Source organism: Sminthopsis crassicaudata, chromosome X, assembly GCF_048593235.1.
Source record: "Sminthopsis crassicaudata isolate SCR6 chromosome X, ASM4859323v1, whole genome shotgun sequence".
Taxonomy (NCBI): Eukaryota; Metazoa; Chordata; class Mammalia; order Dasyuromorphia; family Dasyuridae; genus Sminthopsis; species Sminthopsis crassicaudata.
The window spans coordinates 72,884,293-72,909,976 of NC_133623.1; the positions used below are offsets into that span (position 1 = coordinate 72,884,293).

Here is a 25,684-nt window from a genome sequence, read left to right on the forward strand (position 1 = left end):
AGGACCTGGAGCTTGTGTCCCTAACAATCAGCTGGAGGAATTAGGCCCAACAGCATCGGGAAATACCTAGATCTTGTGTCCCTAACAATCAGCTCAAGGAACTAGGCCTAACAACATGGGGAACGACCTAGAGCTTGTCCCCCTAACAATCAGCTTGAGGAACTAGGCCTGACAGCATGGGGAACGACCTGGAGCTTGTGTCCCTAACAATCAGCTTGAACTAGGCCTAACAGCATGGGAAAGGACCTGGAACTTGTGTCCCTAACAATCAGTTTGAGGAACTAGGCCCGACAGCATGGGAAAGGACCTAGAGCTTGTGTCCCTAACAATAAGCTCGAGGAACTAGGCCTAACAGCATGGTGAAGGACCTGGAGCTTATGTCCCTAACAATCAGCTGGAGGAACTAGGCCCGACAGCATGGGGAAGGACCTGGAGCTTGTCCCCCTAACAATCAGCTTGAGGAACTAGGCCCGACAGCATGGGGAAGGACCTGGAGCTTGTCCCCCTAAAAATCAGCTTGAGGAACTAGGCCCGACAGCATGGGGAAGGACCTAGAGCTTGTCCCCCTAACAATCAGCTGGAGGAACTAGGCCTGACAGCATGGGGAAGGACCTGGAGCTTGTGTCCCTAACAATCAGCTGGAGGAACTAGGCCCGACAGCATGGGGAAGGACCTGGAGCTTGTGTCCCTAACAATCAGCTGGAGGAACTAGGCCCGACAGCATGGGGAACGACCTGGAGCTTGTGTCCCTAACAATCAGTTTGGGGAAGGACCTGGAGCTTGTGTCCCTAACAATCAGCTGGAGGAACTAGGCCCGACAGCATGGGGAAGGACCTGGAGCTTGTGTCCCTAACAATCAGGAACTGTGCCCATATATCCTGCATCACAGTTAGCCATTGGGTATGTTGAGGTCCAATTAGACCAGTATTATTTGGCTCCAAGGGATATTACACCAGGAGTACTAGGTGGTGACAGTTTCTGATATCCTCTAGGTCAACTGACTCACTGTTGGGGATACTGTACTTAGCCAGGTAGGGGCTGAACCAGATGACCTCTGAACTCTTGAGATTGTGACACCCAAAAGGTAGCTGTGACATTAATCCCAATGAGCCAGAACAGATGAAAAAACACTGGGGAAATTGAATCAAAAAGGATTTGGTACCAGGGCCAACTGGGACTCAGGGCCTCACCTAATCCTAAACCTTTGCACCTTGACTTATCCCCGGGATTGGGGCCAGCCTTCCAGAATTGGCTCCACAGCGGTCCTGCCCATTCCCGGTATCCTCCAAGAACATCTACAGCATCCCTCTTTCCTACTTGGGTACCTGCTGCCCAGCAGGGAACGTGCAGCTGAATCAAGCTCTTCCTAGGTGGCCAAGCAGACTATTTGACCTCCCTAGCTGTGTGATGCTGGGAAAGTCACAACCTTGGCTTGCACTTCCTTACTTGTAAAGTGGGGATCATAGCATCTCCTTCCCCGAATGGTTGTGATTCTCCAATATTAAAATACTACATAAACTAATCATAGCCTGGAGCTTCTAGCTGGTGGATCAGTGGTTAGAGAACTAGGCCTGAAATCAGGAAGACCAGACTTCATATACAAACTCACTAGCTATGGGATGCTGGGCAAAGCACTTGTGTGCCTCAGTTTCCTCAACTGTAAAATAGGGATAATAGCAGCATCCACTTCCTGGGGTTTTAAGAATCAAATGAGTCATCTGTAAAGTGCTTAGCCCACTGTCTAACACCTAGCAGGCAACAACTGCTTACTTCCTCTCCTCACCCCAGGTTAAGGAAGCAAGTGTCCCATCATTTTTTCTTTGCTTTAGCCTGTCTCGGGAGCCAGGGTGCCAGAGTATCCATGAGGAGGCAACGTCTTCTGTGGGGGTCGAATGCCCAGGGTGGTGATGGGGACCAAATGAGAGATGTGTCAAGTGCTTTTCAAGCCCGAATCACTGGGCTGAACGTGGGCTTCTGTTGGCTGGAGTAACGGCTGCTTCAATCTGGCGTCTTTTAATGAAATACCAATGGGGAGATGGGCATTTAGTGATGGAATGGGACCTTCCATTTTATTCAGGTTTCTTGCGAGTTTGAAGAAGAAGAAAAGGGACATGGATAGGAGAGTTTGGATAGAAAGTTAAGGGAAGAACGCAGTTGAAGGTCCCAAAATCTCTGAAGAAACGGCCGCATGTAGGGGTGCCCAGCTACAGTATGGATGACAATGGTGGAGCTTAATTAAGGTCAGTCTTGGCTCCCACTACCTCTGAAGAAGACCTTGTTCTTTCCGGTTCGACTGGGTCCTGCAGGTCTTCTACTGTATGTCGCAGAGCCGGAAGCCTCGGGGTAGCTTAGGAGGGTATCAGCGGTCTTCATCACCTGCCAGGTATTGGCCTTCCCCAGGAGTTCTTTGAAGACAGATTCCATCCTCTGAGCAACATTCTGAGGAATGAGGGTCAGTCAGTGAGGGGGCGAAGGCTCCCTCCCCCCACTCTCACCCAGTTCTCCACCTCCCCACTAGTGTATGAGAAAGGCCAGTTCCTTCAGCAGTCAGACCCTTTCATTCCTCCTCCTCCCCATGACTCTCAGCCCTTTCAGGCCAGGTGTTCTGCCTCCATTTCAATCCCCACCGCCCCCAAGTCAGGCCCCGTCCCTCTCCGAGGCCTGAAGATGGCCACGACCAGCAGGCTCTCTCAGGCCTCTTGTCGGCTGACCCCTCTGAAGCACCTGGTGCTGACGCCCATATCCTAGCTCCTTGTCTCCCACGCCCCCTAGAAACAAACTCTCCATCCTTGGTTTTCGGAAAACACTTCTGCTCCCCAGCTCCTCCCTTGGTCCTTTCTCCCAGGGGGCCTCACTTTCCCCAGTGGCTTCCCTTCTCTATTGCAGCAGCTTCATCCCCTCCCCCAGCTTCAACGATGGCAGTCCTCAGCAGGAGGCCCAAGGACATCTACATCTGCATCCCAACTGTCAGGTGGGCCCTAAGTTCCGAGCAGTCTGCTGGACAGCTACCCCACCGAGCATCCCAAAGTGATCCTCCCCCCCGCCAGACTATCTTCTAATTCCCTTATTCTGTTAATGGCACCACCATCTTCCCATTAGCCCTACACCCTGAGTCATCTCTGGCCCTTCTTCCTCCCTGCCCCCCCCAATCACATCCTGTCAGCTCTCATATCGGTCTCTATTCAGCCATCACTCTAGCGCGGAGTCTCGTCTCTCGATTAGACCGGTGCCAGAGACTCCTAATGGGCCTCTCTCTGCCCCACTGTAGTCTCCACTGTAATCTACTCTCCATAAACTGCCAACGTGATTTTCCTAAAGCCCATTTCTGGCCATGTCACCTCTTGGCTCCAGAATCTCCAGGATGAGATCATGACTCCACAGGCCACCAGTGGGAGAGTCTCCACCAGCAGCCCTCCCCCCCATCTACTCCAGCCACACCAATCTCTTCCCAATCCCAGGCTCCTTCGGGCTCCCAGCAGTTACTCCCTTACCTGGAATCCCTAGCCCGTTCCCCTTTCCCTCTCCCCTGCTCATTCTTCAAGGCCCAATCCAAGCAGCAAGCCCCGTCAGCCTTTCCCGACCATTCTGAAGGGCTATATCCTCCCGCTGAAGCCCATGTTCTAGAGGCCGACACCTAGCACCCCAGGCAGCTTGCTATTTCCCTCTGCTTGAGGGTGCCGCCAATGGCCCTGCCAGATGGGGAGCTCCCCGGGGACAGGCCTTGATTATGGTTTCACCTATGACTTCCTTTCCTCCCCAGTATTCCCCAGCACAGGCGATCAGCGAAGCTGTGATCTGCTGAGTGGAGGAGGAAAGATCCAGGCCAGAAGAAAGGAGTCGGGAGAGGAGAATAGGAAGAAAGGGGGAATCAGGAAGAAGAGCAGAGGGGAGAATGGGGAGAGCCCCCTTTCGGGTCCCAGAGAACACCCTGACCCACACACTCCACGCCAGGCTGGCTCACCTTATCAATCTCCAGTTTCTTCTCAGTGGGGAAGAAGGTGGGGATGCGCCAATTATACCCGGAGGGGCCTGGCATTTCCATGGTATTGCGACGTTCTGGTCTGAATTGGAGAAGGGGGTGGACAGTGTTACCCTGAGGCCCCCCAACATGGTACCAAAAGGAAAGCGCTTGCCTTTCTCCCTCTGAGGCCCTCCCCCAAGGGGTTTATGCCCCTCTGGCTGACCTGTCAGTTGATGTCCCGGCTCGGCTAGCTGATGTCAAAGTGTAGCTGGCGGTATCCAGAAAAGGTGAAGTCAATTTGCCAACTGGACTGCTACTGCTCGATGGATAAGCCTTGCCATAGCCACCTTCTGAATTGGTTCGCATGCTGGCAGAGTGGGGAGCCGCAGGTGAGAGCCTGTTGACGTCCCTTGACCCCTTGACCCCCAGGCTGGACCACTCCCTTTTCCAGGTGGCCTTTCCACCCTGCCATCCCCCGAATCTGCCCAAGCTCTGACTCCCCCACCTGCCAGCCAGGGGTCTCGCAGAATTTGAGAATCTAGGCCTGAGGATTCAAATTGCTTATTTCACAGATGGGGAAATGAGGCCCAGAGGAGGGGCAAGACTCCCCTGGAGTTCACCCAGCCGACTGGCTGTCCCCTGCCTCCACACCAGAGCACTGTCTTCTCCCTCCGAGGGGCCCTGCCGCTGCCCCGCCCAAGGAGCCCAGGGTAGCACATGTCCCTTCCCCCCTTCACTCACCGGGTCACAGGCTCCACTGTGAGATCCTCTAATTTGGAGATCAGTTCACCTTCTCCCTGTCCCTCCTGCAAAACCTTCTCTGGCCTAGGGACACAAGGGGGATGGTTGGGGGGAAGATTCAGGCCCTAGAAAAAGCTAGGCCTCAAAGTGGGGGGCGGGGTAGCAGAACAGGGATGTGGAGATGGGAAAGGGACCCAAGTGAAGGAGGGGCCGAGTGGCCTCAGTCATCACTGGGCCTCCAAGCAAAGGGGTCCTCTTTTAAGAGACAGACTAGAAGGGGGCAGCGGGTGAAGAACTCGGGCTCCAGCTTCCCAGAGGAACTGGAAGATTCTGAGCCAGGAGGCAGGCTGGAGGCTAGCTGCTCGAGCCTCCTCAGCGGCTCAGAGCTGCTCTCACTCACTTCTCAGACACCTTGATGTATTTGTGGGGGATGAGTCCCATGGTGCCTGCCCGCTCCCCACGCCACCACTCTCCAGAAGCCCGGGTGTGCAGCCACAGCAAGTCTCCACGTTGGAAACTTAGTTCCTGGGCCGTCCGGCCCACATAATCAAAGCAAGCCACAGCCTCCACGGATCCCTCACTCTCTGAGGATGACGCAGAGCATTCTGGGAGCAATCCAGGGCTGTCAAAGGGTAGAGCAGGAGTGTCTGTGGGAAAGAAGATAGAATGTTCCGGGAGAATGTCAGGTAGAGGGTGGGGGTGGGGGAGGCAGAGGACATTCAGGGGTAGGCTCTGGATAAAGCACAGCCCACAACGGGGGGGAGAGGGGGGGAGAATCCTTGTCTGGGGAGATGGGAGTTGGGAGGGAAGAGATCCCGGGGCCCTCTGCGTCACCCTCTTTATTAGTTGGTGTCTCCACGGGCACGTCCTGTTCGCTCTCTTCTGTGGTGGCGTCCAGTTGAGTATCCCTGAGGCCAAGGTCAGAAGGTCAGACCCGAGACAGAGAGGGGGCCATCCCTGCCTCTCTATTAGCTCAGGCTGCATATGGAGGGGGTGTGGAGAGAGAGACGTACACATGGATGTTTCTCTACAGGTAGGCAGATAGTTGCCAGCGGGCATCTTGGTGACAGGAGTGACTTTCTATTCCAGGCCCCAGCCCTCCATTCCCTAAGTTTCTAACAAAGGGGCAGGGGCTCAGATTTACCCAAAATCATCATTCGGTGGGGTCATGCACTTTTCATAGAGGGGTCCCGGCAGCGCAGCAGGCGTCGGGAAGACCAATTCGGGTTGTAGGATGAGTGTCTGAACTAGCTGGTTTACACGGCCTTGTACCGCCACAGGGTCTTGCTCAGGTGGAACCACCACCAGCGTGGGTCCAAAGCACACAGCCAAATTGTAGGGATCCATCATGTTTTCATCACTGTACTGGGCCAAACTGAGCACCAGGAAGACACAGGACTCGTCATTCAGAAGGCCCGAGAAGGCCCCACCATCCCTACTTCCCCTCTGCCCCCTTTCTGCCTTCCAGAGAAGAGGGGCCATTCAGCCATCTCTGCCCCCTTTCTGCCTTCCGGAGAAGAGGGGCCATTCAGCCATCTCCCTGTCTCAGAAACTCAGGGCAAATCCCAAACGGTCACACAAGATGACCCTGGGCTGCTGAGGGTGCCTTGGATGAGGGTGGGAGAGAAGTTACCCAAGGAATGGGGCTTGGGGGATGCTACTCACTGGTTAAGGAAGGTGAAGAGGTATCGGAGAACGACCAGCACTGGCCCAGGCAGGCGGCTCAGGATGCTCTTCACATGTTCTGCCCTTTCTCCAGGGCTCTCTAGTTCTGGAGACCCCAGAAACCCCACCCCAGGTGTCTCATTACTCGGACTGCTGCCCCTCCCCTCATCCAGCCGCCTCTCTAGTTCCTGCCCTCCCCAGCCTCACCAGCCACATACTCACCCACAGCAGCCAACATCTCCCCAAACATCTCTGATGGGAAAAGCGGTGTCTCCAGGCCGCGGAAGTAGAGTTTTAGTACACCAGCCACGGAATCCAGGTCATGGGCCGAGTAGCCCTCGACCAAGGGGTCCTCGCCTGGGGACAAACTCAGGGTTGGCCCAAGGATGCCCAGACCCCACCATTTCTCCCACCCTTGCCTCCTTCCCTCCCTACTCACCTCTCTCAAAGGCATTCCGGATTTCTGTAACCCTGAGTTGTGCTCCAGGTACTCGGAAAATGCCCTCATGCTGAAGACCTAGAGGCAAGGGAAGGGGCGTACTAAGTGCAGCTAACACAGGACGAGGGGACCCCAGGTGGTTTCCACCCAAATTCCAAGTCCTGAGGCCCCCGCCACCCAGAGTCACAGTGTTCCCCCTTCCCAGCAGTCCGAGACAGGCATTCACCTTGTCCCGAGAAGGGGAGGGAAAAGAAAGGGCAGGTGAACCAAGGGGTGAGAGTGGGGACAGGGGAGGCCTTACCATGCAGATTGATGAAGCGAATACAGCTTTCAACTACCAGCGGAACAGCTTGACCCGAACTCTGGAGGTGAAAAGAAAGGAGCTGGGGGACTAAGGACCAGCTGAAGGAACTTCCTCCCTCAAAACAGCCAACAGTCACCAACTGACTGTTCCTAGGCCTGCCTCTCAGAGTGGGCCCCTGGCTACTAGAGGTGGTCTTCTCTTCTTCCCGAAGCCCATGGGCTTCGGGAAGAAGAGAAGACCACCCCTAGTACCCAGATGGGCAGTTTAAGCTCCCAAAGAAAGGGGTGTTCAAACCCAGTGGGTGCAGACCCCCCCTACGGAGGGTCACACACGCATTTACACACACAGCTGGACCGCTCTGCTCATTCCCACTTCATACAGAGGAACAGAGGGTATTTGTCCCACTGGACCACAAGGTCCTTGACAGCAGGGGCCGAGGGAACCTTTCCTCACATCCCCAGAACTTAGCCCGGGGCCTGGCACATAGTGGGCCCTAAATAAATGCCCGTTGCTCACTTGGGCCTTCCACTTGCACAGTTAGTGCTTTCTCTGTGACCTGTGGCATAAAGGCACACAAAGGCACTCGGGGCCTGACCCCGAGTCCTTCCCAAAGACCCCTGGGCCTGAGCCTGACTCCTAGCAGAACACAGAAGTGGAGACCCCGTCTCTTCTCTGTAGCTCGTACCTGGATGAATTTCTGCATGTCTCCTGAAAAGAGTTTGTGGTTATACTGGGAGCTAGGCCGAGGGCGACGGTTCCTCTGGGACCTGGTCATGGTACAGCGGGCCCTGAAATCAACACGGAGGAGAAGAAAATCACAGCCTGGCCAGTCAAAGGGAGAGGAGGTGGGGAGAGACAGAGGCTGGGACCACCTGGGGGGCTGTGCCCCCTCAATACTGGGGCTTTTTCCCTTTCTAGAACCCATAGGTTTGAGGGCCCCCTCACCTCTGCCAAACACAGCTGAAACAGTCTAGTTTAACTGTCATTTTACAGTTGGGAAGCCTGAGAAAATCAGTGGCCCAAGGTCAGGCAGAGCCCAAGGCAGGCCTCGCCTACTAGTGAATAGGAAGATGAGGCCTCCCCTTTAGAGGCAGTGTGGACAGTGAGAGTCATAGGACCTTCATTCGAATCCTGATTTTACCACTTATTTGCCACTTTCCTTGGGCCTCAATTTCCTTCAGCTGTACAATAGAGGCTCTGAACTAGAAGATCCCTTACAGTTTTCAGTACAAGGCAGGGGATTCCCCTGGGAGACTCACCGAGACTCATCACAAGTTTCCTTGTTGCCTGTGAGGACAAGAGAAAAACAACTTAGCACTGAGCCAGAAACAAATGGACTAGAACTGACCTTGGCCTGGAGAGCCGGGATGGGGCAGAGGCTGAAGGGGGAGCAGGGGCTGAGGCTGAGACTGGCTGGGATGCGAGGCCTGAGGGGGCAGAACTGGAGCGGGGCGGGGTAGGGGCTGGGAAGCCGGGGGCAGACCCACCTCTCAAAATGGCCTCCTGGAGTTTCTCGTGTTTTGCTTGCAGTTTGGCGAGGATGCTTCTACAGCTCAGATATTCTTGGAGTTTCTGGGGGACCCAAGAGATGGAGTGGTTAGTTACAAATGTTGTGACCCTGACAGCCTAGGCCCCCGCTCGCGGGTCCCTCCCTGCTCCTTCGGTCCTCACCAGGATATAAAAGGTCTCCATCTCCTGCTGTTGGCCACGTCTCCGAGCTAGCTGCCGGAAGCCAGAGTCAGGGCCGGTGGCTCTCAATGACTCGGTGGATGGGCTGGCTTGAAAAGCATCTAGCATATCGCTATCATCGGACGTGGCTTGATCCAGCAGGGACTGCAGGCTGGCCTGCAATGTCTTATTGACCTGAGGGCGGGAAGCAACGGGACAGCTCTGAGGGCCACATTAGGTGACGGGAAGACCACCTGAGTGAGGCTCCTCAAAGCAGAGAGAGTCTGGAGGGGCCGGCCCCCCGCTGAGGCCCTGGCTCTATCCCTTCCCATCAGGTCCCGAGCTCCTACCTCTCCAGTTTCAATGGTCTGTTGATCCAGACGGGTTTGGATATTCTTGGCTCGAGGAAGGATTTCATCTTCCAGATCCACGGGCACTTGGACCTCAGATACCTGCGAGGTTGACAGTGGGACAGCAGGAAACAACAGGAAAAAGGCCAGGAAGGAATGAGTGAAGAGGAGGGAGGGGGCTACTTTAATCTCCCCTACCCCAGGGCAGGAAGGGAATCCAAAAGCATGTATTTGATTAGCCAGACAGACGGCCTATTATGGGATGCTGGCTTCCTGCTTCTGGAATGGAGGCAAGACTACCAGAAATCGGCCTGCATTCAGAAGGCTGTGATTCCCATCAGGGTCCCGGTTCCTATCAGCTGCGAAAGGAAAACAAGACAGGCAAGATACCTAACAAGCGACTTTTCCCGGTGTACTCATGGGATAGGGTCAAGGACCGGGTCAAAAGAGGAAAGGAGGGAGGGAGTTAAGAGAGAAGGGAGTAAGGAAGGAGGGAGGAGGGGGAGAGAGAGAGGGAGGGAGGGGGAGAGAGATGGAGGGAGGGAAGGAGGAAAGGGGAGGGAGGAGGGGGAGAGAGAGAGGGAGGGAGGGGGGAGAGAGAGAGATGGAGGGAGGGAGAAGGGGGGAGAGGAGAGGGAGAGAGAGATGGAGGGAGTAAGGAAGGAGGGAGAAGGGGGAGAGAGATGAAGGGAGGGAGAAGGGGGAGAGAGAGGGAGGGAGGGAGGGAGGAAAGGAGGAAGGGGGGAGGGAGGGAGGGAGAAGGGGGAGAAAGAGGGAGGGAGGGAGGAAAGGGGAGAGGGGAAGGGGAGAGAGAGATGGAGGGAGTAAGGAAGGAGGGAGAAGGGGGAGAGAGAGATGGAGGGAGGGAGGAAAGGAGAAAGAGGGGGAGGGAGGGAGAGAGGGAAGGAGGAAAGGAGAAAGAGGGGGAGGGAGGGAGGGAGGGAAGGAGGAAAGGAGAAAGAGGGGGAGGGAGGGAGGGAAGGAAGAAGGGGAAGGGAGGGAGGGAGGGAAGGAGGGAAGGGAAGAGGGGAGAGAGAGGGAGGGAGGGAAGGAGGAAGGGGAAGGGATGGAGGGAGGGAAGGGGAGAGAGGGAGGGAAGGAGGGAAGGGAAGAGAGGGGAGGGAGGGAAGGAGGTAAGGGAAGGGAGGGAGGGAAGGGAAGAGGGGAGAGAGAGGGAGGGAGGGAAGGAGGAAGGGGAAGGGATGGAGGGAGGGAAGGGGAGAGAGGGAGGGAAGGAGGGAAGGGAAGAGAGGGGAGGGAGGGAAGGAGGTAAGGGAAGGGAGGGAGGGAGGGAAGGGGAGAGAGAGGGAGGGAGGGAAGGAGGAAGGGGAAGGGATGGAGGGAGGGAAGGGATGGAGGGAGGGAAGGAGGTAAGGGAAGGGAGGGAGGGAGGGAAGGGGAGAGAGGGAGGGAAGGAGGGAAGGGAAGAGAGGGGAGGGAGGGAAGGAGGTAAGGGAAGGGAGGGAGGGAGGGAAGGGGAGAGAGAGGGAGGGAGGGAAGGAGGAAGGGGAAGGGATGGAGGGAGGGAAGGGATGGAGGGAGGGAAGGAGGTAAGGGAAGGGAGGGAGGGAGGGAAGGGGAGAGAGGGAGGGAAGGAGGGAAGGGAAGAGAGGGGAGGGAGGGAAGGAGGTAAGGGAAGGGAGGGAGGGAGGGAAGGGGAGAGAGAGGGAGGAAGGGAAGGGAAGAGAGGGGAGGGATGGAGGGAGGGAAGGGGAGAGAGGGAAGGGAGGGAGGGAGGGAAGGAGGAAGGGGAAGGGATAGAGGGAGGGAAGGAGGGAAGAGGGAATGAGATGAGAGTGCCCGTCCACTAGAGGTCACCCTATCCCACCCCAGGGTTCCCCTATAGCTGGCCCAGGTTCCCCAATGATCAGACTGAGTATTGGCAGCAGCTTTCCCCCTGCTCCCAATGGTAAACCTTCAGGGCTCTGTTCTCTGGGAGAAAACCAGAGCAGGCCCAAAAGCCAATTATTTTTGAAGGTTCTGATCCAGTGCTTGGCCGGGGGGTTCACCAGACGCCCCGCCCCAAAGGATTTGTGCCACTCTTGGCTGAATCAATGGGATCTGCCTCTCTGAGAGAGGCGTGGGATGTTCACTGGCAAGTTGGATCAGACTTGGGGAGAGAACCACCAAGTGTGGCCTCCACAAAGGCCTCCCTATCCGGTGGCTTACTACTTCCATCTGGTGGCAGCATTTCCAAAATGCAGGAAGCCTGTTATTAAGGCCGAGAATGGGACGGCCCAACAAGGACCTTTGGGTCAGAATAAAAGCACTGTTTCCTCAGCACCGAAAGGGACTTTTAATATCCCTGAATTTTACTGGTAAGGAGGCTGAGGCCCACATAAGGGTGGGCGGGTTTTCTCCCCCCTCCCTTTTGGATCACTGGGGGGGGGCTGAGATGGGGACAAGAGGGTAGAGTTCAGGCTCCTCTGGGACGAGCCTTCTTTACCTCATCCCCTTCGTAGGGCTGGTATTCAAATCGGAGCGGCGGGCAGAAGGCCGAGGCGTGGAACTCCAGCACCTTGCTTTTGTCTCCTTCCGGGTCCAGGGTGTCCAGGGCTACATCCAGTCTGCTGGAGCCCTGGCCAGGGGAGGTATTGGCCTGGGACACAGCTGCTGTGTAGCCACGCAGGACCTTGCCCAGGGCCAAGTGGAATCCCATATCACTGCACTGCAGGGGACGGAAGGCGAAGAGCCCCTCAGCAGGCCGGCCCCTAGGTTGGGCCCACCCTCTCCCCCTAAAGGGGCCCGGGCACCCGCCTCCCCAGCCCCCAACCCAGCACCTACTTCCATTATGGCAACGGCGTCCCGCAGGTAGTAGTTGCTGACGGCTGCGTTGGCGCCGGCCAGGCTGAGCAGATATTCGTTGCGAGCCTTGGTACATTTTAGTTTATGTTCTAAGAACTTGGCTTGGCGCTGCTCAAGAAACACAGAGGAGACTCGCATCGGCACGGGGGACCGTGGCGAGCCCTCAGGGTAGGGGACAAAAGGGCGCTGAGGCGGGGCTGGGGACGCGTGCTCATCCTCCTGGCACTGTCCCCCCTCGGCCCCCTCTTCATCCATGTTTCCTTTTTGGGAGAAGTTAGGTGTGTCCACCAGAAAGAGCACAGGCTGCTTCAGCCTGCCATGGCTAACCACAGACTGGAGCAGCAGGCAGGACAGAACAGAGAGGATGTCACAGAAGCCCGGGAACCATGGAGACGGAACCCTGAAGCAAACAGTCCCACCCCCCCCCCGCTGACGGGGGCAACGGAACCTCAGAGGGGAAACATTCCCTAATTCAACAGTTGGGAAAAATCAGAATTCCAGTACTGAGCTCCCAACCCCCGAACGTCCATGATTCCCCCCGACAGGCCGGGACCCGATTCTGGCTCAGGCCCTCCTGTCCTGACCCCAAACTGGCCAGGACTGGAGGGAGAAGCAAGAGCCGTTGCACAGGCAGTCACACAGAAGCGCAGAGCGCGCTGACAATAAACTTGGGCCCCAGCTGCAGTCAGGCTTACTTGCTCCTACTCCCCCTAAACTCAAAAGCACCCAAACACCTCGCAGAACCTTCCCTCCATCGCCCACTAAGAAAGGCAACTTCCCAGGAAGGCAAATGAGCAGCACCCACCCCACTTTCACCCCAGACCTGCCCACTGAGCCGCCCGGGCTCCCCAGCCCCCATTCATCCCTCTTCTCTACTAACTCGAGATGCTCCCATAAAGTGAGGGAGCTCCCCCTGCCCCCAACTCCTGCCCACTCAGCTGCCTTGGCCCCCTGCTGTGAAGACCTAACAATGAGCTATCTCCAAGACCTGGGCAGCGGGCAGCCCAGACCGCTCAATCCCCTCCATTCCCCCTTCTCTACTAGGCCCTGCCCCCCAACATCTGCCCACCGGGCAGCCCTGGCCCCCTCACTAATGCATTGCTCTATCCCACTTCTGCTAAGACCGGACATGGAGCTGCCCATTGGGCAAACAAGGCCCCCAAAACCCCTTAATTTCCCCTTTTCTACTAGATCAGGCTTACCACCCAAAAGTGGCTGAGCTCCCCCCGCCCCCAACCCCTGCCCACTGAGCGGCCCTGAACCCCTGCCGTTAACAGCTGCCAATGAGGTTCCCCAGCCCCTACCCCCAAGACTGCCCACTGAGCGGCCCAGGCACCCCTGAGCTTATGTGTCTCTTTTTCTATTAGAACAGAATTCCCCCCAAAACAATAAATGAGCTCCCCGGGTCACCTGGCCCCTCACTGCTAAGACTAAGGAGTTTCCCTAGCCCTGCTGCCAATACCTGACAAGGAGATGCCCTGGATCCCCACCAAGACTTGCCCACTGGGCAGCATAGGCCCCTATGCCCCTCCATCTCGCCTTCTCTAATAGACAAGGCTGTCCCTCAAAAAGCTCTCTCTGCCCCCTACACCTGCCCATTGTGCTGCCCTGGCCCCAGCCCCTGGGCAGCCCAAGCCCCCTAACACCTCCCTCTCCCCACCTTTAATGGGCCAGGCTGTGCCCCAAAAGTGAGCTCCCCCTTACCCCTATCACCTGCCCTGGCCCCCTGCTGCTAAGACCAGACATTGAGCTGCCCCGGGGACCTTGGGCAGCCCAAGCCCCCTAACCTCCTCCATCTCCCCTTCTGTATTAGGCCAGGCTGCCCCCCAAAAAGTGAGTGAGCTCGCCCAGGCCACTTCAACCTCTCCCCTTTCCTCTTCCCTACTAGGCCACAATGCCCCTAAAACAGTGAGAGAGCTCCCCTGCTCCCAACGCCTGCCCCACTTAGGTGCCCTGGCTCTCTGCTGCTGACACCTGACAATCAGTTGCCTTGGCATCCTGGCCCCAAGCCCTGCCCACTGGGCAGCCCAGACTCCCTAAACCCCTCCTTTTCCCCCTCTCTACTAGGCCAGACTACCCTGAAAAACTGAGTGACCTCTGCCTGTTCCCAACACCTGACCACTGAACTGCCCTGGTCCCCTGGCCCCCTGACCACAAGACCTGCCTTCTGGACCACCCAAGCCCCAGGTCCCTGGGTTTCCCCTTATCTACTGGGCCATGCTGTCCCCCCAAAAGTGAACACCACCTGCCCACTGAACTACCCTGGTCTCCTACGGCTGAGACCTGACAATCAGCTGCCCTGGCATCCTGCCCTTATTACTGCCCACTGGGAAGCCCAGGCCGCCTAACCCCCATTCGCTACTAAGCCAGGCTATCCCCCCCAGAAAGTGAATGAGTTTCCCCTGCCACAAACACCTGCCCACTGAGCTACCTTGATCTTCTGCTAATACTAATGAGCTGCCCTGGCCCCCCGCTGCTAAGACCTGACAAAGAGCTGCCCTTGACCTTTGCTCCCAAGACTTGCCCACTGGGCAACCCAGGCCCCCAACCCCCTCCATTTCCCCTTTTCTACTAGGCAAGTCTGCTCCCCCAAAATGAGTGAACTTCCCCTTCCCCTGCCTCTTAACATCTAACCACTTGGCTGTCCTGGCCCCCTGCTGCCAATCTAGCAATGAATTGCCCCATCTCTTACTCCCAAGACCCAACCACTGAACTGTCCAGGCTCCCAGGCCCCTTCCTTCCCCACCTTCTCCACTAGACCAGACTGCCCCCATAAAAGTGAGCTCCCCCTGCCCCCCCAGAGCTTCCCACTGGGCTGCCCTGGGCACTTGGCCTTGGGCTACCTTCTCTACTAGGCGCCCGCCCTTCTTGAGGGAGGTTCTTCGAGAAGGACCCTTGCTGTGGCCATCCCCGACTTGGGAGGTGCCGGACTCCGCGCGGCCAGCTCGCTTCTCCTCTTGCCGCTCGGCCTCTCTCAGCTTTCCCTCGGAGTTCATGCTCTCTGCTCTGTAGGTCTGGTAGGTTTTCATGGCCTGCAGAAAAGCAGAAGTAAAAGTAAAGTCGTGGCACTGACCACTCAACCTGCGGGCACCTCCACCCACCCTTGTGGGCTTGTCCAACTAGAAGTTATACCCCCTTAGTCTTTCTTTTCTGGGGGCTGGGAGGGCCAACCAGGAGGGCCAGGAAAGCAAGCCCACTCCCTGCAGGACCAGTGCAGAGAACTGGTCCTGGCAGGTACTGCTCACATCAGACCAATAAGCAACCATGTCACAGTGGGCTAGATTTCTCAGCCTTGGAGAGGGAGGAGTCCTTAGCGACAGGAAAATGAAGGCCCTCTCCCCCATTGTAGCGCCCCTCCCCCAGGCATTGCTCTCACCATCTGCAGCTCTGACACCACTTTGAGCAGCTCTTCCTGTAATTGCTGTTCCAGATCTTTACTCTGAGGAGGAAGGAGGGAAGTGGGCAGCACTGACCACAGGGCTGTTCTGGTCCCCGGGGCAGTGCCCACCTAGCTCCTGCCTGCCAGATAAAGGTCCCACTTTGGGGGCTGGCCCCATCACCTACAGCTCCCACTGTGCCCACCCTATGCTCTGCTCAGCCTAATTTGTGTCCTCCCAGAGTCCTCAAACACGTGCTGCTATGCTCACGCTCACACACACACAAACACACACAACATACACACTCCTATGTGTGCACACAAAAATAAATGTACATACACAGTGAAACACACATAAAGATATATACACATACACTTAAACATACAAAAACCAATATACAAACATACTGAAACATACTTAGACACAAATATATACATACATAAACACTCATATATACACTCAAAAATAAAACAAATATATGTACACACACAAGAATAAACACACACTAAAATATACACAAAATATAGAAACATTCATGTACACCCACAAAAACAAACATACATATACACATATACACACACTCATATACACTCAAAAATAAATGTACATACACACCAAAATGTACACACAAATATATGTACACACACAAGAATAAATGTACATAGACACTAAAATATACACAATACACCAAATATAGAAACATTCATGTACACCCACAAAAATAAACACACATATACACATATAAACACTCAAAAATAAATGTACATACACACCAAAACGTACACACGCTCATAAATACAAAATGTACACACAAAAATAAATGTACACACACTAAAATATACACAATACACAAAAATATAGAAACATTCATGTACACCCACAAAAATAAACATGCATACACACCAAAACATACACACAAATATATATACACACACACACACAAGAATAAATGTACATATATACTAAAATATACACAATACACAAAATATAGAAACATTCATGTACACCCTGCTCTCCCAAACAGGCCTCCACATATACACTAAAACATATACACATATTCATATACACAAAATGTATACACACAAAATAAATGTACACACACTAAAATATATACACACTCATATATACAAAAATAAATGTACATACACACCAAAATGTACACACACAAGAATAAATGTACATATACACTAAAACATACACACATATACGCACGCTCATATACACAAAATGTACACACTCACATATACAAACAAAAATAATGTACATACACACTAAAACACACATTCATACACGAAAAAATAAACATTCATATAAACACAATGTACAGAAACACTCATATACAGAAAAATCACACAAAAAACCTACAAAAATACACATACAGACATAAACACTAAACTAAATGTACACACACACACAAACACATATACACAAATCCTCATGTATAACACAAAAATAAATGTATACACACTCAAATATATACATATAAACACTCATATATACACACAAAATAAACACATACACATGTACAATCAAATACACAAAATATATACACATAAATACACATACACACAAAAATAAATGTACATATATGCTTAAACACAAACACATATATAAATACACACAAATATGTACACACATAAATACACTTAAATATGCAATAATCAATACACATAGACACTAAAACACACACACATACATATCAAGTTCACTGCTGCTGCAGTACCTGGGCTCATGCCTGCCCCCTGGTCTATCTAGGCCCAGCTGAGGGACCCTGTCCTTTCTGGAGGCCAGTCTCCTGGGCCTTTCCCAAGCAGGCCTCCACATCAGTTCTGTTCACAGTCCCTCCCCCCACCCTGGCTCCCAGAACCTGTCTGTCTAGGTCCCCTTTTCTGGGCCACTTCCTTCTGGTCTTTGCTCTGCTCAGCAGACACACGCTGAGCATCCTCGCCCTGGGTCCCTCGTTCCCCTCCGCCTGAGCCCGGGCGGTCACCTTCTTCACCAGCCGCCCTACGTCCTCTCCAATGTGACTGAGTTGTTGGGCCAGGGGCCCGGCCAGCACCTCGCTGAGGGCCCCGTGATCCCGGCTCTCCTGCCGAGTCTGCTGCAGCAGCACATACCAGCAGTGCAGGGGAGACAGAAGGGACGGCTCCTTCCTGAGGGGTGACATAAGGGATGGGCCAGGGGCATTGAGGACCCGAGGCCCCCCATCGCCACCCACAGGCCCTTGGTTTCACCCGGTTAAGGCCAGGCCCATTCCCTGATCAGTCCTCAGATGAGGCCCTAGCCCCTGATACCGGAAGTTCTGGTCTCTGCCGCTGGTCCGGCCTCCTCGGGCCAGGAACCTCTCGCTGAGCTTCTCAAGCCCCTTGGAATACTCAAGTTCCACCTCAGCCCTGCGCCGCATGAACTCCCCCAGGTCCTGAAGCAGCTCCCTCCGAAGCTCCCCCTGGCCTTCCAGGCACCGGATCTGCTCTGCCAGCTGCCATCGGATCTCTGTGGGGGGGAGGACAGTAAGGAAGGTGGTCAGCCCCCTGGAGAGCTTGGGACACACACAGGGAAGGGAGGGAGGAACGGGGGCAAGGGAAGACCAGGGGCAGCTTGGGCCTCCTAGCTTTGGCCCACACAGCTGATAAGAAAACACAGACACGGGGCAGCTAGGTGGCGCAGTGGATAGAGCACCAGCCCTGAATTCAGGAGGACCCGAGTTCAAATCTGGTCTCAGACACTTAACACTTCCTAGCTGTGTGACCCTGGGCAAGTCACTTAACCCCAGCCTCAGGGGGGAAAAAAAGAAAAAGAAAACACAAAGTAGCTCAGAACAGGCGAGAGCAGGAGTTGACTTAGTTGCCATCAATATTCCTCATGTGGGGACTTATTTCATAGGCTCACATATGAACACTCATATATACACACAAAATAAACACACACACGTATACACATACGCATGTGCACAAAAATATGCACACATAACTCCAGAGGCCCTCTACTCCAACCCCCTCACCAGACAGATGAAGAAGCTAAACGATGTGGCCAAGTTCACCCACAGGACCATGAGTCTACGTAAAAATAAAAGATATCAATAAAAATGTACTTTAGCTAAATTATTATTAAAAATTTTTTTAAGTGACAATCCCCTCATTTTATAGGAAACTGAGACCCAAAGAAAATAATTTGCCAAGGTCACACAGATAGGAGATATCTGAGGCTGGCTTTCTGACTATAGGCCCCGTGGACTCTATCCACTGCAGCGCCCATGACGCTTCCAGGATCTCGGAGCTCCAATGAGCTATGTAAGGAGACAGGATGAGTTGACAGGACTTGGTCCATTGAAACCCCCTCCCCACACACTCAGCATTTACTCTTCTTCCCTTATACAATTATCCCTTGCTCACCTTGACTTTCTCCATCGTGGTTATGATAAATCATGGGGCAGCGTAAGAAATTAAATGGGAATTTGGGGGGAGTTTTACGGAAGCCACAGACACACAAAGGCCAGCAGGTGACACAGAAAAAGTCTGGAACCTGCGAAATGCATAAATTCTACATATGGTATTATATAGCATCAACCCAAATTGTATAATAAGGTATTGTAAATGCCTCATTAAAGAAAAAGAAAAAATCCCCGCTTCTTTAGAGGGCCAACAATTTTATGTGGATTTTTCAGATCACGGAGGTGCTGCTCCCCGAACCGTCTTTTCTCATCTTTGCTGCAGTAATCTAGTGACTCCCAAGGCACTTTCTCTAATTATTTCAGACCCAGACTTACAAATTTTCTTTATAGACCATCTTCTACCAAGGGAACCTATGACCTCAAATATATATAATCATGGCTCAGTGCCCAGCTTCTCCATACAGCTCTCAAAACTGTCAAGATTCACAACAGGGCACGCAGGACAACCAGGCCATACACGGAGGACCTGTTGCTCACAAAATGACCATACAGTTCCAGGGAGTCGAGGCCTAAGGAACCGAAGGAGTCAGACAGGTGTGGGAGAGGATCACGGGAATAGGGAGGCCTGAGATGGGTGTACCCAAGTATTGAGCGCCCAGTATGTGTGTAGTATCCTAAGCAGAACCTGGTAGAAGACCCAAAGAAGACAAAAGATTCAGTCCCTGTGTTTGAAGAATTTCAGTCTAGCCTGGGACGGAGCGTGCCATCTACATCCAGAGGGAGAACTATGGAAACTGAAGGTGGTGAAACTGAAGCATAAGATTTTCACTTTTTGTTGTTGTTTATTCATTTGCTTTTTCTTTCTCATGGTTTGCCCCTTTTGTTCTGCTTTTTCTTGCACAACATGACAAATATAGAAATATGTTTAAAGGGATTACATGTTATTGCTTGTTATCTTGGGGAGAAGGAAAGAGAAATATTTAGAATACAAAATCTTGCAAAAATGAATGCTGAAAACTATATTCACACAATAAAATATTGTTGAAAAAAGATCATTTCAGTCTAGAAGAACCCTCCACGCAAGGGGCCAAGGAATCAGGAAATTTGAATCCTGTCTCTGATACTCAGTGCTGTGCGCCCTTGGACACGGCCAGTCATTTCCCTGAACTTTGATGTTCTTATTTACGGAATAGGATTAATAGTACTAAGCCAGAGGGGGATTGTGAGGACCCAATGGAAACACATGCCTTGCAAACCCGAAATTAGCACCCTATAAATGTCAGCTCTTATTACTAATAAAAATTCATGGGCTTGAATGACAGGTTTCACTCTTGTTGTATTTTCAAGTTTATGAAACTGTCAGATAATACCATAGTATCATTGCAGATGAGGAAATGAGGCCCACAAACCCACCTGCCTGTGGACAGATGGAGGCCCAAACCTTCCCACTCACAGCACTCTCCGGCCTCCATACATTTGCGTGGTAATACTCTTCTCTAGGATGGAAAATGCCATCTGGAGAAAGAACTCTGGCAGACGATTTCCCCTTTTTCGGCTTTTCCTTTCTTATGATTCTTCCCTACAATGTGACTAATATGGAAATCATTTAAAAACCTCTAAACATGTCTAACCTACATCAGGTTGCTTGCTGTCTTGGGGAGGGAGGGGGTATAGGAGGGAAGAAGAAAAAATACTGAGAAAAAAATCTCAACTTCAAAAAAAACAACAACACTCTTCCCTAAGCCCGTGACACCCTCCCCTACAAACCCACCCTTAAAGGACAACTCCAACAGCACTACTCCAGAAAGACGTCCCACCCCCACAGTGGGATCCTTAAACCGGCTCAGGGAATTGGCTCCCGTGCCTCCAACTATCTGGTCTCTGCAGTGAGACTCCTCTCACTCCCTGAATTCAAATCAAAACTTAGTAGCTGTGACTCTGAATGCCTTGGTTTCCCCATATGAAAAATGATCTGGAGAAGGAAAAGACAAGACTACTCCAGTCTCTCTGCCAAGAAAACCCCAAATGGGCTCAGACCAGACGCAGCTGAAAGTGAACAACAAGCAATGCCTTTAGGGACCCATTCACAGCATGTGCCACCCAATGCGGGTCAAGTTTTATTCCAATTCCATGTCCCCAGGCTCGTCTCTCTTACCTTTGGTGGCTCTTTGGTTAAAAGCACTCAGGCCTTCTGTAGTCTCCCATGGCGGACAATCTCACAAGCTCTTGTCACATTTAGCAGAAAGAAGTCTCGTCTCTACAGCTCTCAAAGGGTTACAAAGCACTTTCTCTCTAACCTGGGGTATGCTGGTAAATATTTAACCACTGTCTCTAGGTAGGAAACACTGGGAAGTTAATTCTGCATAACATTTTTGAGTCTAGCCTATCAACAAAACTATAAATCAAACCCTAATTTGTAGGAGGTGCTTTTCCAAGGTGCACGCTGAAAACGGAACAGTCTCCACTTTGGAGGGTCCATGGGAACTTCCAATTCGGAGCCAAACCTGACTGCTCTCCTAACCGGCCCTTCTCTGGCTCAAAGACAGCACCACCGGGGGATCATCTCCGTTATCACCACCTCTTCCCGGAGCAGGAGTCAAATCCTATCAAGTCCGTTTCTTCTTATCCCTAGCATCCTTACTCCAACTTCAGGTGCCCAGCACGTTTTATAAGAACAATTCTGGGAGCCACCTAAGAATCAGTGGGTGAGCATTCAGTGAATGTCTACAGTGAGTCAGGCACTGTGCCAAATTCTGGGGATACAAAAAGGGGTAAAACCCAATCCCAGCCCTCAAGGAGTCTACGGTCCGATGGGGGGACAACAATCAAACAAACCTACGCAAAACAAGGTCTTCTCAAGGAGCAATTGGAGATTAATGGCCAGGGAAAGGCCCTGGAATGAAGAGGCTTGGGGAAGACTCTTTGAGGGGTTGGGCCTGTAGTAGGGACTAAGGGGAAGTCAGGGCTAGGAGGGAGAGCATTCCAGGCCTGGGAGATGGCCAGAGGGACCGCCCAGGGCCCAGAGATTCTAGGCCAGAATCCCCAGTGGCAGAATGTGGGGGAGGGCTGGCTCTGAAAGCCGGATGATGCTTCAGGTACTCCATTTTTTTCCCTGTTCTCTCCCTCCAACTAATCATCTTTGACAGACAGCATCTCATTTGACTCTCGTGACAACCTTGTCGGGCATATTATATCTTCCAGGCCAGGAAAGTAAAGCTCACTGGGGGGCCACGATTGGAGCTTGTCAGTAAGGAGGGAGGATTCAAACCCAATGCTCTAGTCAGGTCCCCTACTTTTGCCATGATGCTAAATGGCTTCCTACTAAACCACAAGCTACAAGTGTGTGTTCAAATTTAGGGTCAGGGAGATTTTAGTGAATGCCTCCATAAAGACGTGGGGGGACTGGCCCCCTCTCCTGCTCGGGTCACCACCCTCAAGAACCTGGAGGACTCTTGTTCAGCCCTACAGGAAGGCAAGAGTGACCACACTGGGCAAGAAGCCTGGCTAGAGACCTCCCTGGCCCTCCAGGCCCGGCCAAGCTCCCTTCCTCCTTCACTTCCTGTCCCTCAGCTTTGGAAAGCCCCTGGGCTGCCTCCCTAGACAAATTCTATTTCCTTCCCCTCGGGTGCCAGCCAGGGCTCTCCTCCCCCCACTTTGTCCTGAAGCTGGGCTTCATCTCCCCCCTCTCCCCACGGCAGAACACCCTAGGCCCCCAACTGCGCCAGCTCTCCTAAAACTTCTGCTCCCACCTAACCAAGAAAAGGCTGGCAAATGGTCAACTAGGGAAGAATGGCAGCAAAAGGAAGATTTCCGACCCAAGCTTCAGCTCCAGAAAAATCCCCAATGGGTGTGTGCCCTAGCTAGAATCTCTCCGGATCCGGAACCACACCCCCAGCAAGGGGAGAGCGTGTGTGCTGGGGGCTACTGACTGTGGGGTCTGAAGACAAGGGTTCAAACAACAACTCTGATGGTTATCACCTGCAGGAGCTTAGCTCTTCCCGAGCCTCAGTTTCTCCACTTAGAGATGGGGGTAGGGAGATGGTTTAGGAGGTCCCTCTAAAGTTGTAAAATAGACACATTTCCTCTCCTTCACTGACAGCACCATGTTCTAAGAAAGGTTCTAACAGACGAGGTATGTGAGTGGCAGGGGAGGCTGCTCCGGTGGGAGCTGGACCTCGAAGATGCTCCAGCCACTCTCCGGGAGCCTGATTATGGGGTTTGCTATTGGGCCTTCCTGGGTGGCCGCACACACCTGCGCACTCACTTTTACACTGGGAGAGGGCCGCAGCACCCTGTGTTCCCAGGACTTTGAGGAATTTCTCTTACCCATCCCCACCTTCCCCTAGCCCTAAAGAAATGGACGCTTTTTTTTTTTTTTTTTTTTTCCCCCAGAGAAAAAGTGACTTCATTTTGAGACTCTTGCTCCTCGGTGAGACAGTGTGGTAGATCACAAAATGGCAAAGATGGTGGAGTGCACCTACACACACCCACACAGAGTACATCATATACACATATTTGATAAGTTTTCTATGGAGATACCCCCTAACCAGACTTCTGTGGACACTTACAAGCCCTTAGCAAGGGAAAGCCCAGCAGGCTGGGAGTGAGCGGTTTGGCCTTCAGCTCCAGGATCTCACATTTTAGGGGGCCTGGCCCTGGAGGACAGCAGATTTGTGAATTCAAACGCAATGAGGACATGCAGACCAATTCGATTTAGGTGACTACCGACGGCCCGGGGACTGTGAGAGGGGGTCAGGGAAAGCGCCCCGGGAAGCTTTGAGGAGGCTCCCAGCAGCTGCAGGCATTAGCGCTGGGGCCACGGGCCCAGAAAGGGAAGAAGGGACCCGAGAACAAGCTTGGCCTAAGGGTGGTAACGAGCGCTACTCCCCCACTCACCTGGGATAATTATATGGCCCTTCCCCACTGAGGATCACAGGATCACAGAAATTGTGAAAGTTCCATAGGCTCCGAATGAGTCCAATGACAAGGGGCCTTCTTTGGGGGGAAGCTGGGGGTTGGACAGTAGGGCTAATAACAAGGCCACATTTCAGCAAAGACACTGAGAAATCAGTGGAGAACACATAACCCTGAGGTCTCGCTACGCCAGGGCTGACTCAACGTGTCTTAGACTGGAGAAGAAAGAAGGGAGGAGGCGAAGGAGCTGACAACGCTTTGGCCTAGGAGGGCCGAACTAGGTACGCTGCAGGTGGGCAAATTCTAGCTCGATTGCAATTAGCCAAGATCTGAAGGGGCTGTTCCAGAGATCAGAGGATCACAGAACTGAAGAGACCCTGGGGATCACAGTGCAACCTTCTCCAATTACAGATGAGGAAACTGAGGCCTTGACTTGCCCAAGGTCATCGGGCAGCGACTAGAATGAAGCTCGACAGTGCTAGAGTGGAAGCCGAATGACCCCAGCGTTGTGGAGATTCCTGATCAGGTAGGAGGTGAACCAGAGGCCCTCCTTTCCCCCAGGTCACTGCATCCCAGACACCCAGTAGGCCAACAGGCCAGACTCTTGCACAACTAGAGCCTCAGGAGAAATGCACGTGATTTGCATAAAGGAAGACGTTCTACAGAAAAGAGTTCCTCTCCCTCCACCCTGAAAGATCTAGCTGGGAGAGAGGATGTGCGGTCTCCCTTTCCTAAGGCTGGGGGGGAGGGGGGAGGCTAAGGAGAGGTCATCCCGGGCCCAGAACCCGGGCCAAAGGAAGAACTCGCTTCAAATGCGATCTCACACACTTCCCAGCTGTGGGACTTAAACCCAGCTCGCCTCAGTTTCCTCAACTGTTACACGGGGGTCACATGGCACCCATCTCTCCAGGATTGTTGTGGGGGACCAATGGGGACGTATCTGTATAAAGGGCCTGGCACAGCTGACTAAATGCTTGTTCCCTCCCCCCGCCCCCCCCCCCCCCCCCCCCGTGGCGATGCCTACCCTCAAATACTTCCTGGCCGTCCATTGGCCCCAAAGGGAGAGCAGGCCCGGAGAGAGCGCCGGGAAACTGCGGGGAGGGAGAAGGGACGCAGGCCCTCGGGGGCCCGGAGAGGAGCAGGGTACGAAAGGGGGAGCGAAGCCAAGCCCAAAGGTGCTTCTCTTGGTCCGGAGTTCCCGACCCTAACCATGACCCTCCCGTGACCGGCCAACATAGACGGCCTCCTGCCCTCCTCACCTTTGACCTGATTCTCATAGTCAGTCAGCGACCCCCGCTCCTTCCTCAGTTTCCCGTGAGAGGCCATGGCCGAGGCAGGGGAGACTTCGATGGCCGGCGACGCCTCCCGGCCGGCCGAGGTCTCTCCGACGGCTGGAACGAAGGCTTCGGGCTCCGTACGCGCTCGCCGGGGAGAGGGGGCCACACCGGCCCCGGAACGCCGCCGCTGCCAGCCAGGCCCTCGCGGCCCGGAGCTGGCCCCCCCCTCGGCTCGGCACCCGGTAGGGTCCGCCGAAGTCGGAGAGAAAAGAGAAATGATATCGCGGAGGGAAGGAGGGGGAGGGGAGGGGGAGGGCAGGAGCCAGGAGGAGGAGGATCCGGGGCCCAGAGGGGAGGGGCAGGCGGGAGGATTCTGCGGCTTCTGCTGGTGGCGAGGGAGGTGCAGACTGCACGGTGCACCCTCTCCAACGAGGGTCCGAGCCTGGGCTAGTCTCTCCCCCCACGCCCAAACACCTCCATCTCCATCCGCCTCGGGGCAGGAGTGACCGTCTGCAGTCCCGCCCCCCAGCCAGTGGCCGCGGCGGTGCTCCCCGGCAGCCCCCGGCAGGAGAGCGCAGGGCTATTCCAAGGAGTCACCCGTAGTTTGGAGCAAAGAACAGGGGGGGTACAAGTTGAGTTACCCCTTGCCATCCGGCGCCCCCCTCCCCCATGGGGGTGAGGGAAAAGCTGTTTTAGCCCCCCCCCAGGTGGTAACCACTTCCTGCCAGCGGAAGCTCTTCTGCCTCCTCTGACAACCGTTGGGGCCCCGGCTGTCCTAACGGGGTGGAGGGG

The 25,684-nt window shown here is 53.8% G+C and overlaps 1 protein-coding gene across 3 annotated transcripts; it reads right to left on the reverse strand.

The window, feature by feature from the left end:
* Window positions 1–2,042: 2,042 nt before the first annotated feature.
* Window positions 2,043–25,420, reverse strand: ARHGAP4 (Rho GTPase activating protein 4). 3 transcript variants are annotated; one of them, XM_074276910.1, is made up of 23 exons: window positions 24,875–25,420; window positions 17,605–17,803; window positions 17,301–17,463; window positions 15,310–15,372; window positions 14,777–14,965; window positions 11,913–12,041; window positions 11,575–11,796; window positions 9,129–9,230; window positions 8,782–8,973; window positions 8,598–8,682; window positions 8,370–8,397; window positions 7,796–7,898; window positions 7,108–7,168; window positions 6,807–6,884; window positions 6,590–6,724; window positions 6,368–6,473; window positions 5,847–6,077; window positions 5,537–5,610; window positions 5,103–5,349; window positions 4,703–4,786; window positions 4,185–4,328; window positions 3,962–4,061; window positions 2,043–2,439 (listed from the first exon to the last, which is right to left on the reverse strand). In XM_074276910.1, exons 1-23 carry the CDS (start codon window positions 24,939–24,941, stop codon window positions 2,242–2,244), a joined length of 3,000 nt encoding a protein of 999 aa, XP_074133011.1. In that variant the 5' UTR covers window positions 24,942–25,420; the 3' UTR covers window positions 2,043–2,241. The 3 variants fall into 3 exon arrangements, with proteins under 3 accessions (XP_074133011.1, XP_074133012.1, XP_074133010.1); XM_074276911.1 differs by having other exon boundaries at window positions 11,575–11,706; window positions 24,875–25,137; XM_074276909.1 differs by having other exon boundaries at window positions 11,575–11,760; window positions 24,875–25,137.
* Window positions 25,421–25,684: the final 264 nt, after the last annotated feature.

Excerpts from the sequence above, each read along its gene's own strand:
- ARHGAP4 (XM_074276910.1), bottom strand. The coding sequence starts at position 24,941 with ATGGCCTCTCACGGGAAACTGAGGAAGGAGCGGGGGTCGCTGACTGAC. Across the intron at positions 17,804-24,874 it reads CTATGAGAATCAGGTCAAAG|AGATCCGATGGCAGCTGGCA; the intron begins GTGAGGAGGGCA and ends TCCCCCCCACAG. Across the intron at positions 6,078-6,367 it reads CTCTTCACCTTCCTTAACCA|TTTGGCCCAGTACAGTGATG; the intron begins GTGAGTAGCATC and ends CCTGGTGCTCAG.